Raw genomic sequence first — 22,155 nt, 5'->3', positions numbered from 1 at the left:
AATTCATAGTTTTTTCATTTCAAATACAATATGTGTAAGTTCATGAACATATGAATAGCCGCCGCCTATCTACAAATGCCACCTCATCAGAAAAATACCCACTTGCTCTTCGCTGGCTGCTCTTCTGTTACAACCATACCACACCCCTTTCTTCCTAAGCACGCATTAACTCTAAATTAACCAAACTTGTTTGTTTTTTTTCTAACATTATACTAGTATAATTACAAAGTTTGTATCTTAAAAATCTAATAATATGATTGGATGAACACTAGTAATTAGTTTGAGATGAAATTCTCTAGTCTATAATAAATTTATCGCGCTATTTTTTTTATTGCAATTCAAATTTACCAAAAAATAAATAGATAAGTACTGATCGAGTCATTGTTGGTCCTTTTAAATTTCTGTTTAAAATTTGACGTGTTTCTTTTTCCCACAAATATCTAATATCTTGGTATTAAGCTTGTATAGAATGAAGTAATTAGTTGTTTGGAATTATTACACGATGATGGTCACATTAAAGCAGCAAATGTGGTGGAAATGTGAATAAGAACGCGTAGAAGGTTTGACGGGACCGAGTCGGCCACCCACACACAACACACATCCACACTCCACTTCTCTGTCTCTCTCTCTCTAACCGACTTCATTTAGTAAGGATCGGACTAGTCTAGTAGCTTCCACTTGGCCCCCAATTGCATTTTCCCTTGTTGAACTAAACGTGTTTTAGTCTACACCCATTCCCCAATATCTTATGTTATTATTCTTGGCCTTTCCTTAGTGAGTTGAGTAACCGTTTTACTTACTTTCCTCACACTTGTCACGCAACTTCCTATCCTGATCCCCCACCCTCACTCCCAATCCCAAATATATATAAATCTAATCTCACTCCTCAATTTCATATCTCAAACTTCTTCCACAATCACAACCAAAACTACTCCTACTCCTCTACCGCTCAAACTCTCTCAAATGGCACTCGAAGCTCTCAACTCCCCCACCACCGCTCCGCCCTCCTTCCAATTCGACACCGCCGCCTCCTCTCTGCCGTGGAGCAAAGGCAAGCGCACCAAGCGCCCCCGCAGCCACGAGCCCACTGAGGAAGAATACTTGGCTCTCTGCCTCATCATGCTCGCTCGCGGCGGCCCCACCTCTACCTCCGCCTCCGCCTTCGCCGCGCCACAGAAGCAAGCGCCTATTTCTCCACCGCGGCCGGCGGCCGATCCTTCTAAACAGATTTACAAGTGCTCCGTCTGCAACAAGGCTTTCGGCTCCTACCAGGCTTTGGGAGGGCACAAGGCCAGCCACCGCAGGCTCAGCGGCGGCGGAGACGACCACTCCGCCGCATCCGCCTCCGCCGCGACCACGTCGGCCACGGCGAGTGGCAGCGGCAGGGCACATGAGTGCTCCATATGCCACAAGAGCTTCCCGACGGGGCAGGCCTTGGGAGGACACAAGCGCCGCCACTACGATGGCGGGGCACCCAGCAGCAACGGCGGCGGCGCTGGAAGCAGCGGCGTCACGTCATCGGAAGGGGCCGGGTCCTCCGGTTCTCTCCGGAACTTCGACTTGAACTTGCCGGCTCTACCGGAATTCTGGCAGGGTTTTGGCTCCAGCGCCGATGACGAAGTCGAAAGCCCCCACCCCTTGAAGAAGTCGCGTCTCTCGTTGCCGGCTTACTGAAAATTTACGGATTTTTTTTTTTATTTTATTTTTGGGAATTTGATTTTCTTTTTTATGTTAATTATTGATTCGTGAGAGGTATTTTTGGTGTACATACAACTGGTTATTTTTGGTGAAGATTAATTGATTTGTTTATTTATTCATTGTTCAAAGTTGAGCTAAAAAGGCGAAGTATCCATTGAATGTTACAAATTAATCTTATCCAACTATGAGTAGTGTGCACAGAAGCCCACGATCGATGAGTTGATTCGTCATGCAAAAATAAATTTACATTTTTCCTTTGAGTGGATAAATTAATTTTCACATTTTCCGTACGTAGTGAAGCGACATTGACAAATTGTAGCAGCGTGAAGAATAAGTCGAATTAACCTTTTGTGATTGTAAAAGGGTGTATATATGGGTAGGGTCTCACGCGTTGCACCACATGCTCATTTAGCATCTTCCTTCTCTTCATTTATTTTCCACGTTTCCCATCTTAGTTAGGCCGAATTAGGTTCTCTTTAATCCAGATTCAATTTTATTTGCCTCTTTAGTATCTCACTCGATAAATTTACCACTAAAGTTTCACATTAATTAACATAGGAATGTTTTTGAAAGTATAAGCTTTAACCACATTTCCAAGTATCAAGCCTTCTGGAGAAGCATAACAGTTTAACCATGCATGCGTGATGATTCAAATTAAAAAATACACAATATAATAACAATTTATATTTGAATCTTGAATAAATAATTTATTCAAGTATGTAAATATGTATGAATACCGAACAACATAAACTCATGTGATCGATGAAAGTCCTAGTAACAACACCGCCCCCCACCGAAAAAAAGAAAAAAAAGAAAAAAAAAAAAGAGTAACACCCCACTGGAAGAGAATCGAATCGAATCTAATCTAAGTTAAACTTTAAATTCTTAGTTCAGTCGAGCAAGGCATGTTATGTTGGGTGACCTTGAATAGTTGAGATAAGAATATTATAGAGCATTATTGCCCCAGTATTAAGGATGAAAATTCCACAATCTTTTTCGTATTTGTTTTTGTATGGAAACCGATTTGGATGACACATGGCCTTTCTTTTTTGAAAACCAATTAATTAATGACCAAGTTTGCTACTCACCAACTTAATAATCGCCATACATATCTTGCTTGGAATAATTAATTGTTCCGGTGTGCCACTTAATTAGCTGCATTCAGTTTGGTCTTGCAGCAAATAAATACTCCTATATAGTATTATGGAATTTCACTAGCTTAGAGCATCCGCATTGGGTTACATGATAGCCTACATGATAGCTTACTTGATGAGGGGGGACCACATTGTGTAAAGAGGCTGCATTTGAGTTACATGATAGCCTACATGATTTTTTTAGTTTTGAATTTTATGTTTTTCACTTAAATTTAATTGCTCAAATTTAAATAACACATTTTACTAATAATTAAAATTCCATTAAAATAAAAAACTTAAAAATTACATAAAAAAAATTAAAAACATAATTAAAATTACATAAATTAAAATCCTAGTCTAGATAAGTCCACGACGCTTGAGCATTTCTTGGACCATGTGCTCGTGGGCCATCTTTTCTGCATCGCTCATATGCGTCGTATCCAGACTGAGGAGTTGCATATCGAGCTCCCTCTCCTTGAGCTCGTTCTTTTTGGCATACTCAGCGATGATTTTTTTCAAGTTGTGGTCGGACAGCTCCAATGCCCCTTTGTACTCCGATGATTGCTCGGAGCTTGCCGTTTAAAAAATAAGATTTCATTTTTAAATCAATGGATAGCCATAGTTGAAAACACGTTGGAAATAAATACATACACACTCCGAGAGAGTCCGGATTAATATTATATAGTCGGCAGCTGACTAAATTTTGATTTGACTTTATATATGATACATATGTTTGTGGGGTGTAGCCACCAATCACACAGAAACTACTTCTCAAGTGAGTCGGTAGCATCCCTCAAAAAAAAAAGTGAGTCGGTAGCAAAAGGTTAGCCCAACTATATTTCTAACTAAATACACTGCATTAATGAAATGTGTCTAGATTGCGTATTAGGTGGGCGCAAATGAACCACTAATTAGGAATTAAACTAAATGAAGATATATACATATGTGTGTGTGTGTGTGGGAGGTGCCAATTGGATGGTCCAAAATTTGATGGCGATATATGTTAGTAACACTTACAAAACACCATTTCTTTTATGCTTTATTCCTCTTTAACTTTGTTTTTTCTGTTATCATATTATGACCACGACAAAGATAAGCAATATATATATTGTGAAGAAACAAAATAGAAGGTTATTATATAATAATTAATTAGCCGTAACTCATCGATCCCTATATTACCATGTGAAAAACATTTCGTTTATTACAATGTCATTTCTAGGAAAATAGTGTGCCACACACGGATCCGCGAGATTCAGTGTACCACACTTTATGTCCCACTTTGTGTGCCACTTTCAATTTTATTTAATTTCTTATAATTTTTTTCTTCAATTTTAATTTTGTATGCGTTAGTTTAATTTTGTGATTATTAACTAGGGTTTATTCCATCAATCTAGGGTATATAATTATTTTTTAACATTTAATTTTACTTTAATAGGTTGATAAATTCAAAGTAATGATATATACTTTTTAAAAATTTTAATTTTTTGAAATAAAAATTAAATTTAATTCATAGTATTATAATAAATTTTATTTTTGCATGAGATACAGTGGTACACATAAGATTGTGGGACACTGAATCTCATCTCGCCACACGCGTGGTGTACACACTGGTTAGAAATATATGTATAAATACTGCAAAATAGTTTGGTTTTCACTAAACTCAAACAAAGTGGAAATATCTTGAAATATACATGTTCACCCGGGAATTATGAGATTCAGTGTACCAGCACGTGCACTTGATGTTTCATTTTGTATCTCATTTTTAATTTAATTTATTTTCTTATATATATATATTTTTCTCTAATTTCAAGTTTGTATACTTTAATTTAATTTTATGATTAGTAACGAGGATTTATTTCTTCACAAAATATAACAATTCAAACCATGCATGATATAACAGGCTGGACATAAATATCTCACAAAGTAATAATATTTCTTCTCAATTAAACATACTTCAATCTATATAACCCTTTTGTTAGTTTAAAGAAGGTGTCACCACACCCACCTTAACGCGCGTTGAGCATAAAGTTCACAAAGCAGAACACTTGGAGGATGAGGGTCATAGTCACGCTGTGCTGTACCTAATCCTTAGATAAACTTCCTTACACATCCCTAAATATCTTTACAAAATTAAAGGAAAATATCACTTTAAACCTCAAATTGTTTTCACATTATTAATTATATCTTAAATTTTTTAAAATATATTTTTTTAATTTTGAACTATCAATTTTGTAATTGTACCTTTCATCCACTCTTTGCATGCCCTTTAAATTTTTAATGAGTAAGACATATAATGACGTTGTTTTGTACAATGTAAGTTAAAAAAAGAATAATTCTAAATATACTGTCGCATCCGGCGAACCATGTCAAATTTTTGAAGCAAAAGAAATGGACAAATTGTATAAGTGATACAAAATTGAGTTCAAGGTTTAAAAAAATATTTTCGATAATTTAAGATATACAATACTTAATTGATAGTGCACAACTAGTTTAAGACTTAAAGTGATATCACTACCAAAAAAATTCCACTAATGATATGAGGCTTGGTAGCTATTATGCGTGTCATAAAAATTAGTGAGATTTGATAATGTAGCTAATCATTAATAATTACACTTTCAAACGCCATTAGATTTTATGACACGAATATTAGCTACCAGCCTCATGTCACTAATAGAATTTTTTTTGTAGTATATTTACTCTAAAATTAATAGGTTTACTTTCGAAAACTATAACAATAAGATTTTTGAAACATAATTTCTGCAAACACATGATCATGTTTAACTAACGAACTCGATTCTCTAACACAATAAAAGAAAAACTAATGAGACTGAAAAACCCCATTAAACTAGTACAATTAATTCGACCCATTTTCATGTTGCTTTAAAACCCAACATGCATCCCAACTATTAAAGAGAAAAACCCCGAACAATAATAGAAATCAAATTCGGCCAACAGTAAAGCCCAATAATAAAAGCCCAAAACCATTTCTTCCATCTCCCTTCACTGCTCCTCTCCTCTTGGTAGACGCTGAAACTGGAAAAGGGAGTATATGTTTCTCAAAAAAAAAAAAAAGTAAAATATATGCATACCAAAATTTTAAAATAATTTTATATTATTCAATACAAATGTTGTTAACTTGTGCAATTGATTATATATTTGAACTAATTTGGGTGAATAACTGAATCCACTTTGCCTTATTTCAATGTATTAATGTTTTTGTCTCCAAATGAAAGTATGAAACAATTGTATGCGACTCTGTGAGGCACTTTGCTTTTTCTTTTCTTTTTCTTTTTATCCTTTCCTTAATCATACAGAAAAAGTGAAAAATATTTTTTTTAGCCAAAAAAAGTGAAAAATATTGGTGAGGCCTCAAATGCATATATTTGTTACTCTCTTTGTACAGTGTTTGTTCTTTTTTATTTTAAGAGGCCGCCATTAAATCAAAATTACGTACAGATATTGTATTTTCGTCAATAATTTACACGTATTCATATATGCGATTAATTTGCAATGAGGCTTCGGATGTAGACATTTAATTTCCGAATAATTGAAAATAAAAGCTGAAAGATGCTTATCGTTATGATAGAGAGAGCCCAGATTCTCTTTTTGTCCCCCTTAAATTAGTTGAGGTTATTGGTTATTTTTATCTATTCTCAAGAATAAAAAATAAAAAATGTTCACTATAAAAAAATTATAAAAATTATTTTATTTTGAATTTAACAATAACAAATAAATAAATAATACTCACTATAAAAACTACTCATTTTGAGCTTAAAATGACAAAGTTATCCTTAAATCGCAAACTTTGCTCGATCAATGCAAGTTAAGCATTAGTATTGGTACTGTGGTACATAGTGTATTTATGATATATACTCGATCAGAATTCAGACAATCAGCCGACGAACTTTCGGCTCTGGTTAAATTCCAAAAATATAAAAGTTTATATATTTTTTGACCAAAAAAATAGATTTGGTTAAAAACCAAAATTTGAGTATAGTTCGTGTATTTATAGGCAATTAACTCTTTTATATACTATGATTTCTCTAAAGTGCGAAACGCGTATAGTCAACAATTTAAAACGTAGACTATAGCAAATTTTTAGTACTAAAGAAAATGTAAATATGTGTTGTGTAATGCAACGAAAATTATGTTATCGTACATTTACGAAATTTGATTTTCATTTCTTGTAATAACTTTGGTTTTTACTCTTAAACAAAATAAATATTTTTCACTATTATTACCATTATACTTATAGTGTGTATTCGGTTATTTGAGATTATATTTGTTCGAAATTATTTAAGATTAAATGAGCCAAAGATTAATGAACAGAAGTCAATACTTCTAAGCCAATGTGAATCTTGCGTGACATTATCTCGAAATTAAATTACGAATAAAGTTCATTGAATTAGACAACCTATCATAATATACTCCCTCCGTCCCGGCCAAGACGTTACATTTGCTTTTCGGCACGAGATTTAAGGAATTGTAAATTACTGTTTGAAGTGTGTAATAATAAAGTGATAAAGTAAGAGAGAGAAAGTAATAAAGTGATAAAGTAAAAAAGAGAAGGTAATAAAGTGATAAAGTAGGAGAGAGAAGGTAATAAAGAAATACTTAATTAGTGTTAATTATGTGTTTAAAATTCGTTATTTTTGTCAAATATAGAAATGTAGCATCTTCGTTGGGACGGCCCGAAAAGGAATATGTAGCATCTTGGGCGAGACGGAGGGAGTATATATTACTCCATAAAATTAAATTTATTTAACCTATGAAACCAAACACGAGCTTAATGGGATAGATATTAATGGTGGTAAGTGAGGTCCCACCTTAAGACGTAAGAATTGAGAGACAAAAAGTCCAATCCTAAAAAAAGGAAAATAGAAAGAAATAAAAATCCAACGGCTGATATTCGTTCCCTCGAAAAAGCCGCGGAAACACGGAGCCGCTCGAACCCAGAGTTTGGAACCAGATATTCTCTTCCCATCACTCCCTCACATGTCACATCATCTATCTAAGGTCGCATTTGCGCAACTTCAATATTTGCCCTTTTCAATTATTCGCACTACTATATACTAACATTAATATTTCTATACAATTTCGAAGAACATCTCTAATTATGGTTATTTTAAATTATCAATCAAAGACTTCAAGTTTAAAGAATATTTTGATCATGCAATAATATTGGAATTACAGTATTTGTTTGAAAATTAGTAAATGGTGCGCGTAAAATGGAAAACGCTTTTAAAATGTTATGAGATTAATTTTCATTGTGTTGTCATTTAATAACTTGGGGAGGACATAGGTAAGAAATTTGTAGTTGCTTGCTAAACAAAGGATGGTTAAAATAGACTTAAATACATGTGGGATAGAAGAGCATGGTAGTTTAGTTGAAAGTGATTTTCACTCAATTTAGCGAAAACTTCGGAATACAAATTTAACCGTTTATAGAAAGAGGTGCTAAGAAGTTAGAGAAGATTACTAAATAAGAATACAATTTCTTGTTCATACATGTTCATCTACTATATCCATAGAATATAAATATAGTTATTTTAAAATTTTGATAGAAGTTTTTTTTTTTTGAAATCCAATTTTGATAGAAGGTTATAAATTAGGGATTTGTCCCCCTTACATTCTATTTTGTGTGTGTGTGCGTGTGTGTTTTTTTTTTAGGGAATTCTATTCTATTGTGTTTTATTACAACTGTTTTATGTAAAACTATTTTGATAATATTAATTAATATTTATAATTAAGGATTATAAATAAAACCTAGTAATATCGGACACTACAAAAAAAGTTTCGACTAGTGACATGAGGTTTGACAGTTATTATGCGTGTCACAAAAATTAATGACATTTGAAAGTGTAATCAAATGTCACTAATTTTTATGACACATATAACTATCAAACCTCATGTCACTAGTGGAAACTAATCATTTTATTTGAAATTACACATTATTTGGTTTCTTCTTCGTGTTGCTATTTCTTACTTTTATTTTTATTTTTCCCTTAAAAGGACCAAATGATCGACTTGGTTTGAGTTCTTGATCTTTTTCTGCACACTTTACAAATGTACGTGATTCATTTATCCTATACACTCCATATTCCGACTTTAGGACGTTGTCCCAATTACATTGTCATATTAGTATATTTATTTATTTATTTTGAGTTAGAGATGGAGTCGTACCTAGAAATGCTACAGAGCTACTAATTGATTTACTTTTCTTATTTAACTTACAACTATAATTACAATGAAGTGTTATTAGTCCCAAGTTTTATATATGTATTGATCTATTAATAGAATGATTAATATCAGAAATCAAATATCTTAAATTCAGATCCATCATTATATGATCTTTAAAATTTTATTAATTCAACAAAAAGTATAACCTTTCATTAATAAGGATACACTTGGCATATATAAGAAGTTTAATTACATAATTCACTTTTCAAAATAATTTCGAGAGTGCCAAAACAGTGAGCAGCCCATACTTATTTAGGATAGACGAAGTGAATAATTTTCAAGTCCTTGGAAAAAAAAAATACTTCTATCCTCCATAAAAGAACTTTATATATTTTCTTTTTGGGACGTTTGTATTTTTTTTATACCTATTTTTAAGTTATACTTTATTTTTCACATTTTCACCAATCTCAATATTAATTACAGTATTTTTTCACTGCTCCAATATGATCAATTACTTTTTTCTTTTTTTTCTTTTTTAATATTAATTACTCCCCTTATCCCATAAAAAATATGCATAATTTTTCTTTTTGATCAGTACCATAAAAATATGCATAGCTCATTTATAGTAATAATTCTCTCACTAAACATCACAATCAATGTGAGACTCTTTCTTCACTCACATTGTATTTTACAGGATTTCATAAAATTCATATCGTCTCATACTGTGCATATTTTCATGGGACGAAGGAGTATAATAAATTTTTTTAAAACTCGTGTCACTTACTCGTGCAAAGAGGGAGTAATTCCAAATTTAAGAGATGATGAAAGGAATGAAAGAAAAATTTGATCCAAACGCATCCCCCATAGTAAACCCAACCCTAGTTACTTTTTGGGAGAAGCCAACTCAACCCCACAAAGGGCAGAAGCCCTATAATTAACGCGAAAGCTCACACATCTCTAGTCTCTCTCTAGTGTGTTGTGTTTCTCTGTCTAGGTAGTCTCCTTTTTCCTTTGAGTTGAAGAAATCGAATAAAATAGGTGAGAAAAGGGTATTTCCGGGTATTTGGAGGAAGATGAGCTGCAACGGGTGCCGTGTCCTTCGCCGAGGCTGCAGCGACCAATGCATCCTAAGGCCGTGTTTGGAGTGGATCCAATCCCCCCAAGCCCAAGCCAACGCCACTCTCTTCGTCTCCAAATTCTTCGGCCGCTCCGACCTCATGACCTTCATCGCCGCCGTCCCCCAATCCAAGCGCCCCGGTACCACCATTAACCACTCACTGCACTGCATGTCTCTTTCCTTTCTAATTAGTATTTCATACTATAATTCGCAGCTCTCTTTCAATCGCTCCTCTTCGAGGCCTGCGGCCGCACGGTCAACCCGGTCAACGGCGCCGTGGGGCTGCTCTCCACCGGCAACTGGCACATCTGCCAGGCCGCCGTCGACACCGTGCTCGCCGGAGGCGTCCCCAGCCCCGTCGCCAATCCGCCTTCCGTTGATCGCGTCATGCAGAGGTGCTTCGTCGTCGGAGAGTCCAGCGGCGCCGGGATCATCAACTGCATGGAGATGACGGCGTCGGGGATTTCCGAATTGTCGCCGGAATCGGGAAATGGTGAAAGTGGGGTTAATCAAGCTGGTGACAAGAGGCCAAAGCTGCTCAACCTTTTTGCTTAATCATCGACTCTGCCTACACAACAAGACTTAATTAATCCTTTCTTTTTTCTTTTTCTTTTTTTTTTAATGGAAGTGAGTTGGGTAGGGGTGGGAACTAACCTTTTTGGGACTAAGTGAGCACAAAATTGACTTTCTTAGTCCATGTTTAAATCGGAAATTGTATCTCTTTTTGTAGAAGAGTACTCTCTTGATAAATAAATTAAATAACCCTTATTTTAGAAATAAATAAATTAATTTGTGTTTTCATAGATACAATAATTACGTGCGCTTGAAAAGTTGCTAGTCGTGTATCACCGTTTCGTCGACGATACAAGTTCAATCTCCAACTTTTATTTCCCGATTTTAAAAACAGGAAAATGGAGTATAATATAATTGAAAGCGTAGTTACAGTGGGTAAAAACCAAAGCCCATAGCTAATTAATTTGTACTTGGTGTGAAATATGTTTGACAGACTGTTGATGGGGCTACTCTTACAACCTAAGACGACCAAATATCGGTGTAAGTTTTGTAGTTAATTTAAAAGACAACATTGGAATGTGTATGGAGATATTGAAGGGAGTGATGTCTTCTATAGCAGAGTCGTAGCTTTGGATTTTGTGGCCAATATTCTCTCTTCGCGCTTCACTATATATACTACCCCTCCATATATATCTCCATTTTCACAATATTTACCGCCTTCTTCTTTTTTCATAAATTAATTATTACATTTAAAGATCATTTTATGATAAACTCAAATTCAATTTTTTTTTATATTAAACATTAATCACTCTACCACTAGATCAATATACGTATGCTTTTTCCTCACCTTCTATTTCTACCCTTTGTTAAGGTATGAAGATTTCTATTTTATTAAATGTGGGGCCGCAACTATGATTTTTTAAATGAACGAGCAAATTTGTGTTTTTAAAAATGTTTGGTAGGATAAAATTACACTTTTGCATTAAAAAAGAATGAAAAGTACATAATACAGTCTAAATGCATGTTTGGTAGGCCTTATAAGCTTAAATAGTTAAATAATTAGGGGTTATATATGTGTTTGGTATCTCATATTATTAATCAAAATGGGTAGAGATAAAATCAAAACACTCTCTTATTTCACTATTCCTTTTTGAAAAACATCGCCTCACCTCTAAAATAAATTAATCTTAATGATACAGTAACTATTCATTATTTCTCTTTGTATTACTTATACTTTTATTAAGAGTAGTGATTTTTAGACACCAAGGTGTCTAGACACCTAGGTTTTAACCGGTTTTTATGTGGATTTTTGATTGAACCGGTTTTTTGCTAATTTATGGTTTTACTAAAATATCCTTTCCTTATATTTCTCAAATATTTATAATCTACTCTAATTTTTTTTTGTATTTTTGTTTTTTTCAGTATTGTTTGCCGTTTTTTTTTGCCAAATTTTTTTTTCTTGAAAAATATATATTATTTTAATTGTTTTTTTTCGAATTTTGTTATTTTTATATTAAAATATCATTTTTTAAATTCCTCAACTACTTCTAATCTTATCCTATTTATTTAGTATTTTAGTTTTTTTCCCTAATTTTTTATTTATTCGAAAATTGTTTTTTTCTGAAAAATGAAAATTTTATTATTTTTTTCAAATTATTATTTATTTATTTATTTCTGAGATTTATTTTTTTCGATGAAATTATGAATTGTTGTAAACATAATCCTATAGTAATTATTTTTGCATATATTATTTTTTATTGTTCAGAAAATAAAATTTTTTTCGAAAATATTTTTTTTTAAATTTATATCATTTGTTTTTCGAATTTTTTTCGAAAATCATGTTTGGTAGGCCTTATAAGCTTAAATAGTTAAATAATTAGGGGTTATATATGTGTTTGGTATCTCATATTATTAATCAAAATGGGTAGAGATAAAATCAAAACACTCTCTTATTTCACTATTCCTTTTTGAAAAACATCGCCTCACCTCTAAAATAAATTAATCTTAATGATACAGTAACTATTCATTATTTCTCTTTGTATTACTTATACTTTTATTAATAAGTTCATTTTCAAATATGGATACCAAATAAGTGCTAAATGTAATACAACAATGAAAAGAAAAAAGTTATTCGAGCGCCGAGGCATTGCCCAGCCTTAGCCCACCCCTGAATGTAACATATCTTTTTGGTTACTTAATAATTTTTTTTACAATAGTGGTATATATATTTAGTAATAATTTCCCAAAATATATATTCTAAAAGATGATCTCAAATTCTCAATATGTATATATAGAGGATTAAATAACAAAATTAATTCTTACATAATATATATATATATATATATATATATATATATATCATCGAATATTGTAAATTTATACTCCTCCCATCCCGTATGTATAGGTTGATTGAAATTTACAAAAATATTAAGAAAAGTAAGGAAATGAAAATATATAAGTACTTTCTAATATGTCCATATTTATTTTTTAATGATGAATTAAAGTTGAAGTAAATTAAAGAATTAAATATAAATATAATAATAAATGAGTAAAAAAATCATTACTCATTATGAAAATAAGTCTATATAAATTGGATATCTTAAGAAGGAAAAAGACAAGCTTATATACATTGGACGAATAGAGTAAAATATATCTTCACATAATATATAAAAGGGTTATTAGCCTGTAAATACACGAACTTTTTATATTTTCTGAAATTTAACATGACTTTTATTTTTAGCCCACAAATACACGAACTTAACATTTTTTTCTGATTTTTGACATCTACAAGAAAAAATTCTAAAATACTATTAACGTGAAGGCCGGTATACCATGTCATTCACTCTCTAATCCAAATAATGAATCAAATTACTCTATTCAAGTTCATATTTTGTAGTTCACGTCATGTATTCCGGCCTCCATCTCCACAATAAATAGAGTTTTTTCATGTCAATGCCAAAAATCAGAAAAAATGTTAAGCTCGTGTATTTGTGGGCTAAAAATAAAAGTCATGTTAAATTTCAGAAAATATAAAAAGTTCGTGTATTTACAGACTAATAACCCTATATAAAATTGTGATTTCTATGGTAATACGAAAGAAAAAGCTGCTCTCATCCCGATGCGTCACCCCCTTCATATTCTTCTAGCACATATACATATTTATGACCCTAATTAACTTGGGGTCAATTTGCTAAATTCTAATTAATTCAAGTAAATCGAATAGATTTTTCTTTCTTTCTTTCCAAAGACTCTTTTATACCATTAAGGGTTCCATCAAAAACACAAATGGGCAATTCACTAAAAATAACTCATGTAATGCGGACAATAGTATAATGAGTTTTACCGTTTTTTTTTTTTGTTCTTCTTTTTGAAATTAAGGTGAAGAGATAAACTCCACCTTATCGTATTCGATGTGAAAGTATTAGTGTTGCATTCTCAAACTTTATTTTCAATCAGTGAAGAGTTGTTTGAACAAAATGAGTGTTTTCTTTCATATAAAACAATGAATATACATAATTAAAAATGTTATATACTCCGTACATATACAATTTCATTTGTTTTTAGTTTAATTGAATAAATAAGATGTATATATGCGCATTGGTAAGTACAATATTTTTAGTGATCATATTCACAGAAGTAAAAAAAGCATTCTTCAAATTAATGTCCATCGATATCATAATATATTTGCCTTTATTGTTTTGAACGAAAATGCATGCATAGTTTTTTGGTTGAATTAGATACGACAAAAGTTCAGTTTCGACTTTATATCTCGTTTTCTGCCTTAATATAATAAAAGACGTGACAAAATTTCAACTAAGAAATACGAAGGAGATAGCCTTTTTCATCCGCATAAAGAATGATACGACAAAATTTCGACCTACAAATTTAAAAGAGGTTGCTGTTTTTCATCCGTTGAAATTTTCTATGAAATGCAGCCCTTAAATGAGCGTTACTTGTGTGTGAAATGTCTAAGCATATTTATGAAAATTTACGGGAAAGAATAAATTAAATATTATTTTTAATGATATATTTTATCACATATACGTCACATAGTAAATTTGACCCAAAATTACATGGTTTTTTTGGAAGGTAAATTGCATGAGCAGGTAAAATGTGAGTATAATATAATTGTAGTGGTAGGGGTTGTAATAATGTGTAATTACTGGGGTGTGAAAAGAGAGGGCGGAAAAGGTATGCGATCCACGTCATCAGGGCCCAGAGGAATGAGGTCGTCCACTAGGAGTGGGATCCACGTCATCAGATGGTTTGATTTCTTTGATATAATAATGAGGAAAAATGGTTTTAATTGGTGCAATTTATATTATTGTGGGGATTAAAAAGGTAAAAGTCAGACTAGTGCCAATGGGATCCGCTTTTAAGGTTGCGTTTCGCCGCATCTGCACTTACTCTCTAATCTCTATTCATTCTATCCACGTACTTCTTTTTTTTTTTTTTTTGTCAAGAAAAAGAGATTAGATAAAAGAATGGTACCAATGGTACCCAAAAGAGATTACATCAATTTTTTTTTTTTTTTGATCGGAAAAGGGAATTTTATTCATCAATGGAAAGGTACCAGGAGTACCCCCAAAAAAAGGAAAACAACAGCCCACAGAGAGACCGAAAAATAAAAGGACAAGAGGGATTAGACAGAACCGAGCCCAACATCAGTTTGCAAGAGGAACTGCTTTGAACCAATCTCTGAAGGAAAGATCAGCTGAGCTCCCATACTTAGAGAACACCTGCATCCAACTCCAAACGTGTGACTTGATCTCAGCTGTTACTCCATCCCTGCTCCACTTACCATGTTTGAACCGAACCTCGTTCCTTTTTTTCCAAATGCACCAGACAGTACAGATCCAAATACCAGTCAGAAAAAGAATATCCTTCTTGTGACCAATATTACAGAAGCCCATCAGATGATTGCTCGCACTTGAATGTAAAGCTGCAGATTTTCCATTCCACAAAAGGAGATCATACCAGACTTCTGATGTTTTTTGACAGGAGAAGAAAAGGTGATTTGAGTCTTCGGTCTTCTCTTGACAGAGTACACATGAGATATCTTGGGACGGAATGATAACGTTCCTTTTCAGCAAATTTTCACATGTTGCCATTCTTCCCATCAACACTCTCCACGCCGTTGTTTTAGCTTTGTGTGCTGCCGGAGTGTTCCATATGAGAGAAAACTCAAGTTTCTTTCCCCCAGTCTCGTTCGAAGCAGCTGCCTTCCGGATAGCTCTGTACGCCGTTTTAACAGTGAACTCACCGTTGGAGTCTGCTTTCCATTTCCACTCATCGTTTCTCCCAGCCACCAAGGCAAAGTTATTGATATGCGCTTTGAGGAAGGACACCTGTTCTTCATCTCTCGCGCGTAAGCCTCAGATCCAATTCAAAGACCAGCCCCACACCCCGTCAATCCACTCCCCCATGCTACTAATTGTCCCTTCTTTATTGTTACTCAGACGAAAGAGTCTTGGGAAGAGCTGCTTCAGCGCCTTATCCCCAGCCCAATTATTGTGCCAAAAGGAAATCGTCTCTCCGTCCCCGAGTTGGTTTTCCAGATTTTCTCTGAACCAAGACCCCCTCACCCCTCTGCTCAGCTCCAGCACCCTATTCCACCAGCTCGGTCTCTTTCCCCTGTTCCCTTTGATTCGAAAACCTTCTTCGTCCCATTCAATATCTCCCTTGCAGTTCCTGACCACTTTAACCCAAAAGGTTTCTTTCTCAGTTAAGAATCTCCAAATCCACTTACTCATAAGAGCTTTGTTGAAGCTATCCAGATCTTTAAGGCCGAGCCCCCCTTCTTCGAAATCTGCACAAAGCGTCTCCCACTTGACCCAATGAATCTTCCTAGCCTCCTCAACTCTTCCACCCCAAATGAACTTACAAATCAGCGATCTAATCTCGGCCAAGGTTTTCTTTGGGAGGAGAGAAAAGGAAAGAAGAAATATCGGAAGAGATGACAGCACTGATCTCGCTAAGGTGACCCTACCTGCAAAGGAAAACTTTCGATCTTTCCATTTCTCGATCTTCTTCTTAATCTTATCCACCACGAAGGTCCAGTCCGCTGTGCGATAGAAGCGAGACCCAATCGGAACTCCAAGGTAATTGGTGGGCAGCTCCCCGACATTGCAGTTGATTTGCGCCGCTATTTCTACAACAATTTCCTTGTCAATTCCCACCCCGAAGAAACAGCTTTTGTCAAAATTAACCTTAAGCCCTGATAACAATTCAAAAAGCTTAAGGATGCTTTTGAAAGCCCAAGCGTTCTCTTTTTTATCTGACGCCACAAGCATCGTATCATCTGCGTATTGCAGATGTGAGATGTTGAAGCCGTTGTTACCCACCTTGACTGGTTCCACTAGACCTTTGGACTTAGCTCTTTCAATAAGCAGATTCAGACCTTCAGCGACTATAAGGAAAAGGAAAGGTGAGAGTGGATCGCCTTGTCTCAGTCCCCTCTCAAGCTTAAACTCTCCCGAGGGGCTTCCGTTCACCAACACATTAGCCGAAGCTGAGCTGATACACCCTGAAATCCATCTTCTCCATTTGGGGCTAAAATTCATTTTATCAAGCAAGGAGTCAAGAAAAGACCAGTTAACAGTATCATACGCCTTAGCAAAGTCCACCTTGAAGAGGGTGATGCCTTTCTTTCTCCTTTTCGCATCTTCAATGATCTCATTAAGCGCCACCACACCATCGAGAATAAACCTCCCTTCCAAAAAGGCAGTTTGACAATCTGAGATCAAAAAGTGCATCACCTGCTTCATCCTTGAAGCCAGGACTTTAGCTATAACTTTGTAGAGGCAATTGATGAGAGATATTGGCCGGTAGTCTTTCAACTCGGCTGCCGTCACTTTCTTAGGGATAAGCACGATGAACGAAGGATTGCAACCTCGGGCAAGCTTTCCATTTTTGTGAAACTCTTTGAACACCTCTCGGAGATCGTCCTTGATGATGTTCCAACAACTTTTCAGAAAGTGGAAATTAAACCCATCGGGGCCGGGGCTTTTATTGCTGTCACATTCCCACACCGCCGCTTTGATCTCTGCTTCAGAAAATTGTGAGTCGAGCCACTCCCTTGAATCCACCGGGATTTTTTTCTGAAAAAAATCATCAGGGAGAGAGGGTCGGAGGCCAGAGCTTTGTCTAAACTGAGCTGCAAAATGATCTCTCACAGCTTTTTTAACTTCAGAGGGCTCATCCACCCAGCTATCATTGACAAGAAGACCCGAGAAACCGTTCCTAATCCTTCTGCCCCTTATTGCTTTATGGTAGAGCCCGCTATTAATATCCCCTTCCTTCAGCCATCCGACTCTGGCTTTTTGGGAGAGCAGAATGTCTCTATTCTTTAGTTGTATCAGCAAGTTGGCCACCGATTCATTTCTTTTCGAGATTTCGCTTTCCTCTAGCCCCAAAGCATCGTCAATTGCATCCCACTTGGATATATCAGCTTTTAGACCCGATATATTGTCCTCAATCATACCAAAATGTGATTTGTTCCAAGACTTAAGATCCTCCTTCAGTCTTTTCAATTTTTCTTTAAAGACAAAGCAACTCCAACCCGAAATACCATTTTTTTGCCAAGATTCCCTCACTACTTTCTCAAAATCTGGATGGTTAGTCCACGCGTTGATGAATCGGAAAGGCTTCGGACCCCACTCCACCTCTTTTGTTTCCAACATGATCGGACAATGATCCGAGACCGTTCTCAGCCCATCAATTTGGCAAGAAGGTCATTTGAGCTCGACTCACAATTTTCTGAAGCAGAGATTGTTTTTATCAGCCCATCTCTGCTTCAGAAAATTTTATTTTTATCTATTGTGTTCCTTAACATTTAAATATTTGATAATAAATTGTTTGTTCTCAAAGATTACTTTATACTACTTATATTAAGTAGTCACCCGATAGACTCGAAATATCTTGAGAATATACAAGTGCAATGAAGAAGAAACCATATAGAACAGAAAGAAATCATAAGGAAACAATCTGATTCTAAAAATAAAAATAAAAATAAAAAAATAAAGGGTTAAGTGTCTAAAAAATATATGAACAATACTCAAATTTTGATTTTTAATCAAATTTTTTTGTTAAACATAAATTTTATTTAAAAAAAAAAATTGACACGAGCCCAAAAATCTGTTGCCTAATAACTTGATTGTCTGGAGTTCGATGGACAATCAAATGTACCGTTGAAAATTTCTTAATGATAGCTCTCTAATGATAGCCATATTGCCATATTGTTAGAGTTTGGTCACTAGAAGTGATCAGAAAAAAAAAAGAGTTCTATGACATCAATTTTCATACAATGTTTCGACCACTATCTGTGGCCAAAACCTAACAATATAAGTATCATTAGAAAAATAATTTCAAGAGCTTTCCAACTATAACTTTGGATTGCCCATCGAATTCCTGGCAATCAATTTATTAGCTAACAAACTTTAGGCTCATATCAAAATAGAAAATATATATATTTTTTTATCAAAAAAATAATTTTAGTTAAAAATTTAAATTTGAATATAATTCGTGTATTCATAGGCAATTTAACCAAAAATTAAAATAAAAGATACATTAATAAATGATAAAAAAGAGAGGATTTTTTTATTTTTTTTAAAACGACAAACTCCGAAAACCAAATGAAAAGATAATCGAAAGCAAAAAAAAAAGTGATTTTAAATTAAATGTACATAAAAATGAGTAAAAATAAATTAAAAATGGGGCTCATAGGATCCCGCCAGCAATCCCCACTCGACTCGTGCATTGCATGCAATACACGCGCCATTGATTTTCTTTGAATTTCGCGTGTATCGCATGCGCGATTTGCTTCATCCTGTCTAAAAACTTTTTCTTGATAAATAAATTTTTACTTTTTCTTACACATTTTTTGTTCTCCAAATTTTCACCCAATAATCTAATTTAATACGCTTTAACAAGTTCACTTCAACTAATTCACTTGTTGAGGACCACCCTATATAATAGCAAAAGAATGATATGAGTTTAGATCTCTTTGTTAATAAAGAAGGTTTTCATTGCTCGAATATTTTTAAAGAGAAATATATTCTAACTTCTACATACATTAACTTCTAAATTTTTTTTTTGAAAGTATATTGTACACTCAACTATAAATATAGAAAGTACAAATTCCTGCCCCCATGCATCTATCGAGGGGCGGAGCCGGACTTTTGATTCAGGGGAGGTCCATTTTTTTTAAAATAAAAGTAATAATTAAATTAAAAATTAAAAATAAATTAAATTAAATTAAGTTAAAAATAAATAATAATCATTAATATAATTATATATATTATTTAAATTACAAAATACATTTTAAACAAATTTTCAAGTTCATACAAAACAACTTTTAAAAATCAAGATAAATAAAAGTTGGGATTTTCGATTATCGTATTGTTGACTTTGGAGTTTATGTGGACTAATTCTCCACGTAATGTTCATTTTACGATATAGTTTGCAATAAAATTACTACTAAATATTGAAAATTATGGTGCAAGTACATGATACATCCCTTTCTAATTTGAAGAATTTTTTAATTAAAATTGTACGAAATGACGTCGTTTGGGCCTCACAAAAACGACATCATCTCTGCTGATCCACGTAAACTTTAATTCAATAGTCTCACGATCGAAAAAAAAATTGGGTACGCAATTGTAAAATTTGAAAATTATAGTAATTTAATTTCTTCACATTAAAACTCACAAAATTGAAAATTCGAAATAGTTCGTAATTTTATTTGCTTAAATCCCATAAAACTATATAAGGTAAAGTAACTTTCAATATCAAATTCAAAAAATAAATCTCCAGAATCCAACCAAACATGATATGCATAAATGAATTATGTGCTCATTTCTTCAAAACGTCTCAATTCTAACGCTTACATATCGATTACAGTATAAAATAGTTCAACACAATAATGATGAAGATAAAATCATATTTTTTTATTTTTAATATAAAATTATGAAAATATACCTACTATTTTTTAAAATCCCAAGGGGGCCAGTGATCCCCTGCCCCACCCCTAGCTCCGCCCCTACATTTTGAATGTCGGTCTCACTATCTAATGCTATTTTCTTATATCAACTCATCTAAAAATCACTTTATTATTATGTCGTCTCAATTTAATATTAGTATACTATTGTTTTGCATTCACCAATTTTTAAAATATCAATATATAAACTTAGACTCTTGTATTTTTTAAAATATCAATATATAAATTTTTAAAATACCAAATTTTAAAATATCAATATTGGTATTTATCTACTTACTATTCATTTTTTATTAATTGTATTCTCTCAAATTAAGTGGTGCATTTAATTAGACTCTTGTATTTTTTACAATAGAAATATCTTGCATTAGAACTGGAGCCCCTATATTTATTTGTAAAAGTTCAACTTTTTTATTTTATTTGTAGTCGTTAAAAAAAGTAATTAAGTACCCACCTTGCACTCAATTAATTAAGTAAAAAGTATATAAGGAGCTTTAGTGCAAGTGAAATATGATGAGACTAGATTTTTACGAATAAAAGTATCTGCTAAGCCTAATTCAAACAAGAGGCACTCTCCCGTGCAATTGGTTGCACCGTGCAACTGGTTTCTGAACGATACTATTTCAACATACAAATGACACTTGAAAATCTTCAAGTGTCATTTGTATGTTGAAGTAGTGTTATTCAGAAATATTCAAGTATCATTTCCCGAATAAAGTAGTGCCATTTTGACAATCAGTTGCACGGTACAACCGGTTGCACAGGAGTATTTGTGTTCAAAGAATATAAAAATACAAGGATTCTATATGCATTTTCTTAATAAACAGTATAAAATTAATCACGACATGCTCAGTATTTGTTTTCACTTGCGTCTCATGATTTACCAAAGACGGAATTTTCAATATAGATTTGTATCTATTCACACATGCTAAACAAATCACATCAACAAACAAGCAACAGTTATTCTTTTTGGGAAAAGATCATCCAAGATTATATTCTGATTTCTTCTATCTTCTTTTGTGTTTTAGACTTATATAATGAATCATGTACTATTATATTCTCTTTAATAATTACAAAACAATGATGAATTTAAGAAAAAAGAAGAGGGGTAGAACAACAGCAAAACAAGCACGCATCATGTTTAATTTAACCCGAATTCCAATTAGATAAACTGGTGTTTGCCTTTTCATAGATAATCAAATTTTGTTTTTGTGAATTGAGAAGAGAATGTAGCATGATTTAACATCATCCTTCAATAGAGGAGTGGTGTGGCACTTATAAGTGGGCTATGATAACTCGACATAATACATCGGTAGAAATAAGTATGTTCACAATGTTGACTTGATTTTAACATACAATCACACATATATATATGCTTGTCAACTCCAAGCTTATCATATATAAACCCATACCTAATTATAAAGTCTATTTTGTCACGTCCACTACCTATATAGCAAGTCCACTTCTTAAATTTGGTGTTTGGGGCGAAAGATATGTGGCAGCTGTGTGCAATATATATA

The 22,155-nt window shown here is 33.5% G+C and overlaps 2 protein-coding genes across 2 annotated transcripts; both read left to right on the top strand.

Annotated features, from left to right (window-relative positions):
• Positions 1-318: 318 nt before the first annotated feature.
• Positions 319-1,826, top strand: LOC130998619 (zinc finger protein ZAT10-like). The gene has a single exon (XM_057924033.1). The coding sequence runs from the start codon at positions 964-966 to the stop codon at positions 1,672-1,674; it is 711 nt and encodes a 236-aa protein (XP_057780016.1). The 5' UTR covers positions 319-963; the 3' UTR covers positions 1,675-1,826.
• An 8,134-nt stretch (positions 1,827-9,960) lies between these two features.
• LOC130998613 (LOB domain-containing protein 38-like) lies at positions 9,961-10,913 on the top strand. The gene is made up of 2 exons (XM_057924027.1): positions 9,961-10,268; positions 10,343-10,913. Exons 1-2 carry the CDS (start codon positions 10,085-10,087, stop codon positions 10,681-10,683), a joined length of 525 nt encoding a protein of 174 aa, XP_057780010.1. The 5' UTR covers positions 9,961-10,084; the 3' UTR covers positions 10,684-10,913.
• The last annotated feature ends 11,242 nt before the right edge of the window (positions 10,914-22,155 follow it).

This window comes from Salvia miltiorrhiza, chromosome 1, assembly GCF_028751815.1.
Source record: "Salvia miltiorrhiza cultivar Shanhuang (shh) chromosome 1, IMPLAD_Smil_shh, whole genome shotgun sequence".
Classification (NCBI taxonomy): Eukaryota; Viridiplantae; Streptophyta; class Magnoliopsida; order Lamiales; family Lamiaceae; genus Salvia; species Salvia miltiorrhiza.
The sequence above is the reverse complement of the archived record's forward strand: the minus strand, read 5'-3'. Positions and strand labels throughout refer to the sequence as shown.

Excerpts from the sequence above, each read along its gene's own strand:
- LOC130998619 (XM_057924033.1), top strand. The coding sequence starts at position 964 with ATGGCACTCGAAGCTCTCAACTCCCCCACCACCGCTCCGCCCTCCTTC.
- LOC130998613 (XM_057924027.1), top strand. The coding sequence starts at position 10,085 with ATGAGCTGCAACGGGTGCCGTGTCCTTCGCCGAGGCTGCAGCGACCAA. Across the intron at positions 10,269-10,342 it reads CCCCCAATCCAAGCGCCCCG|CTCTCTTTCAATCGCTCCTC; the intron begins GTACCACCATTA and ends TATAATTCGCAG.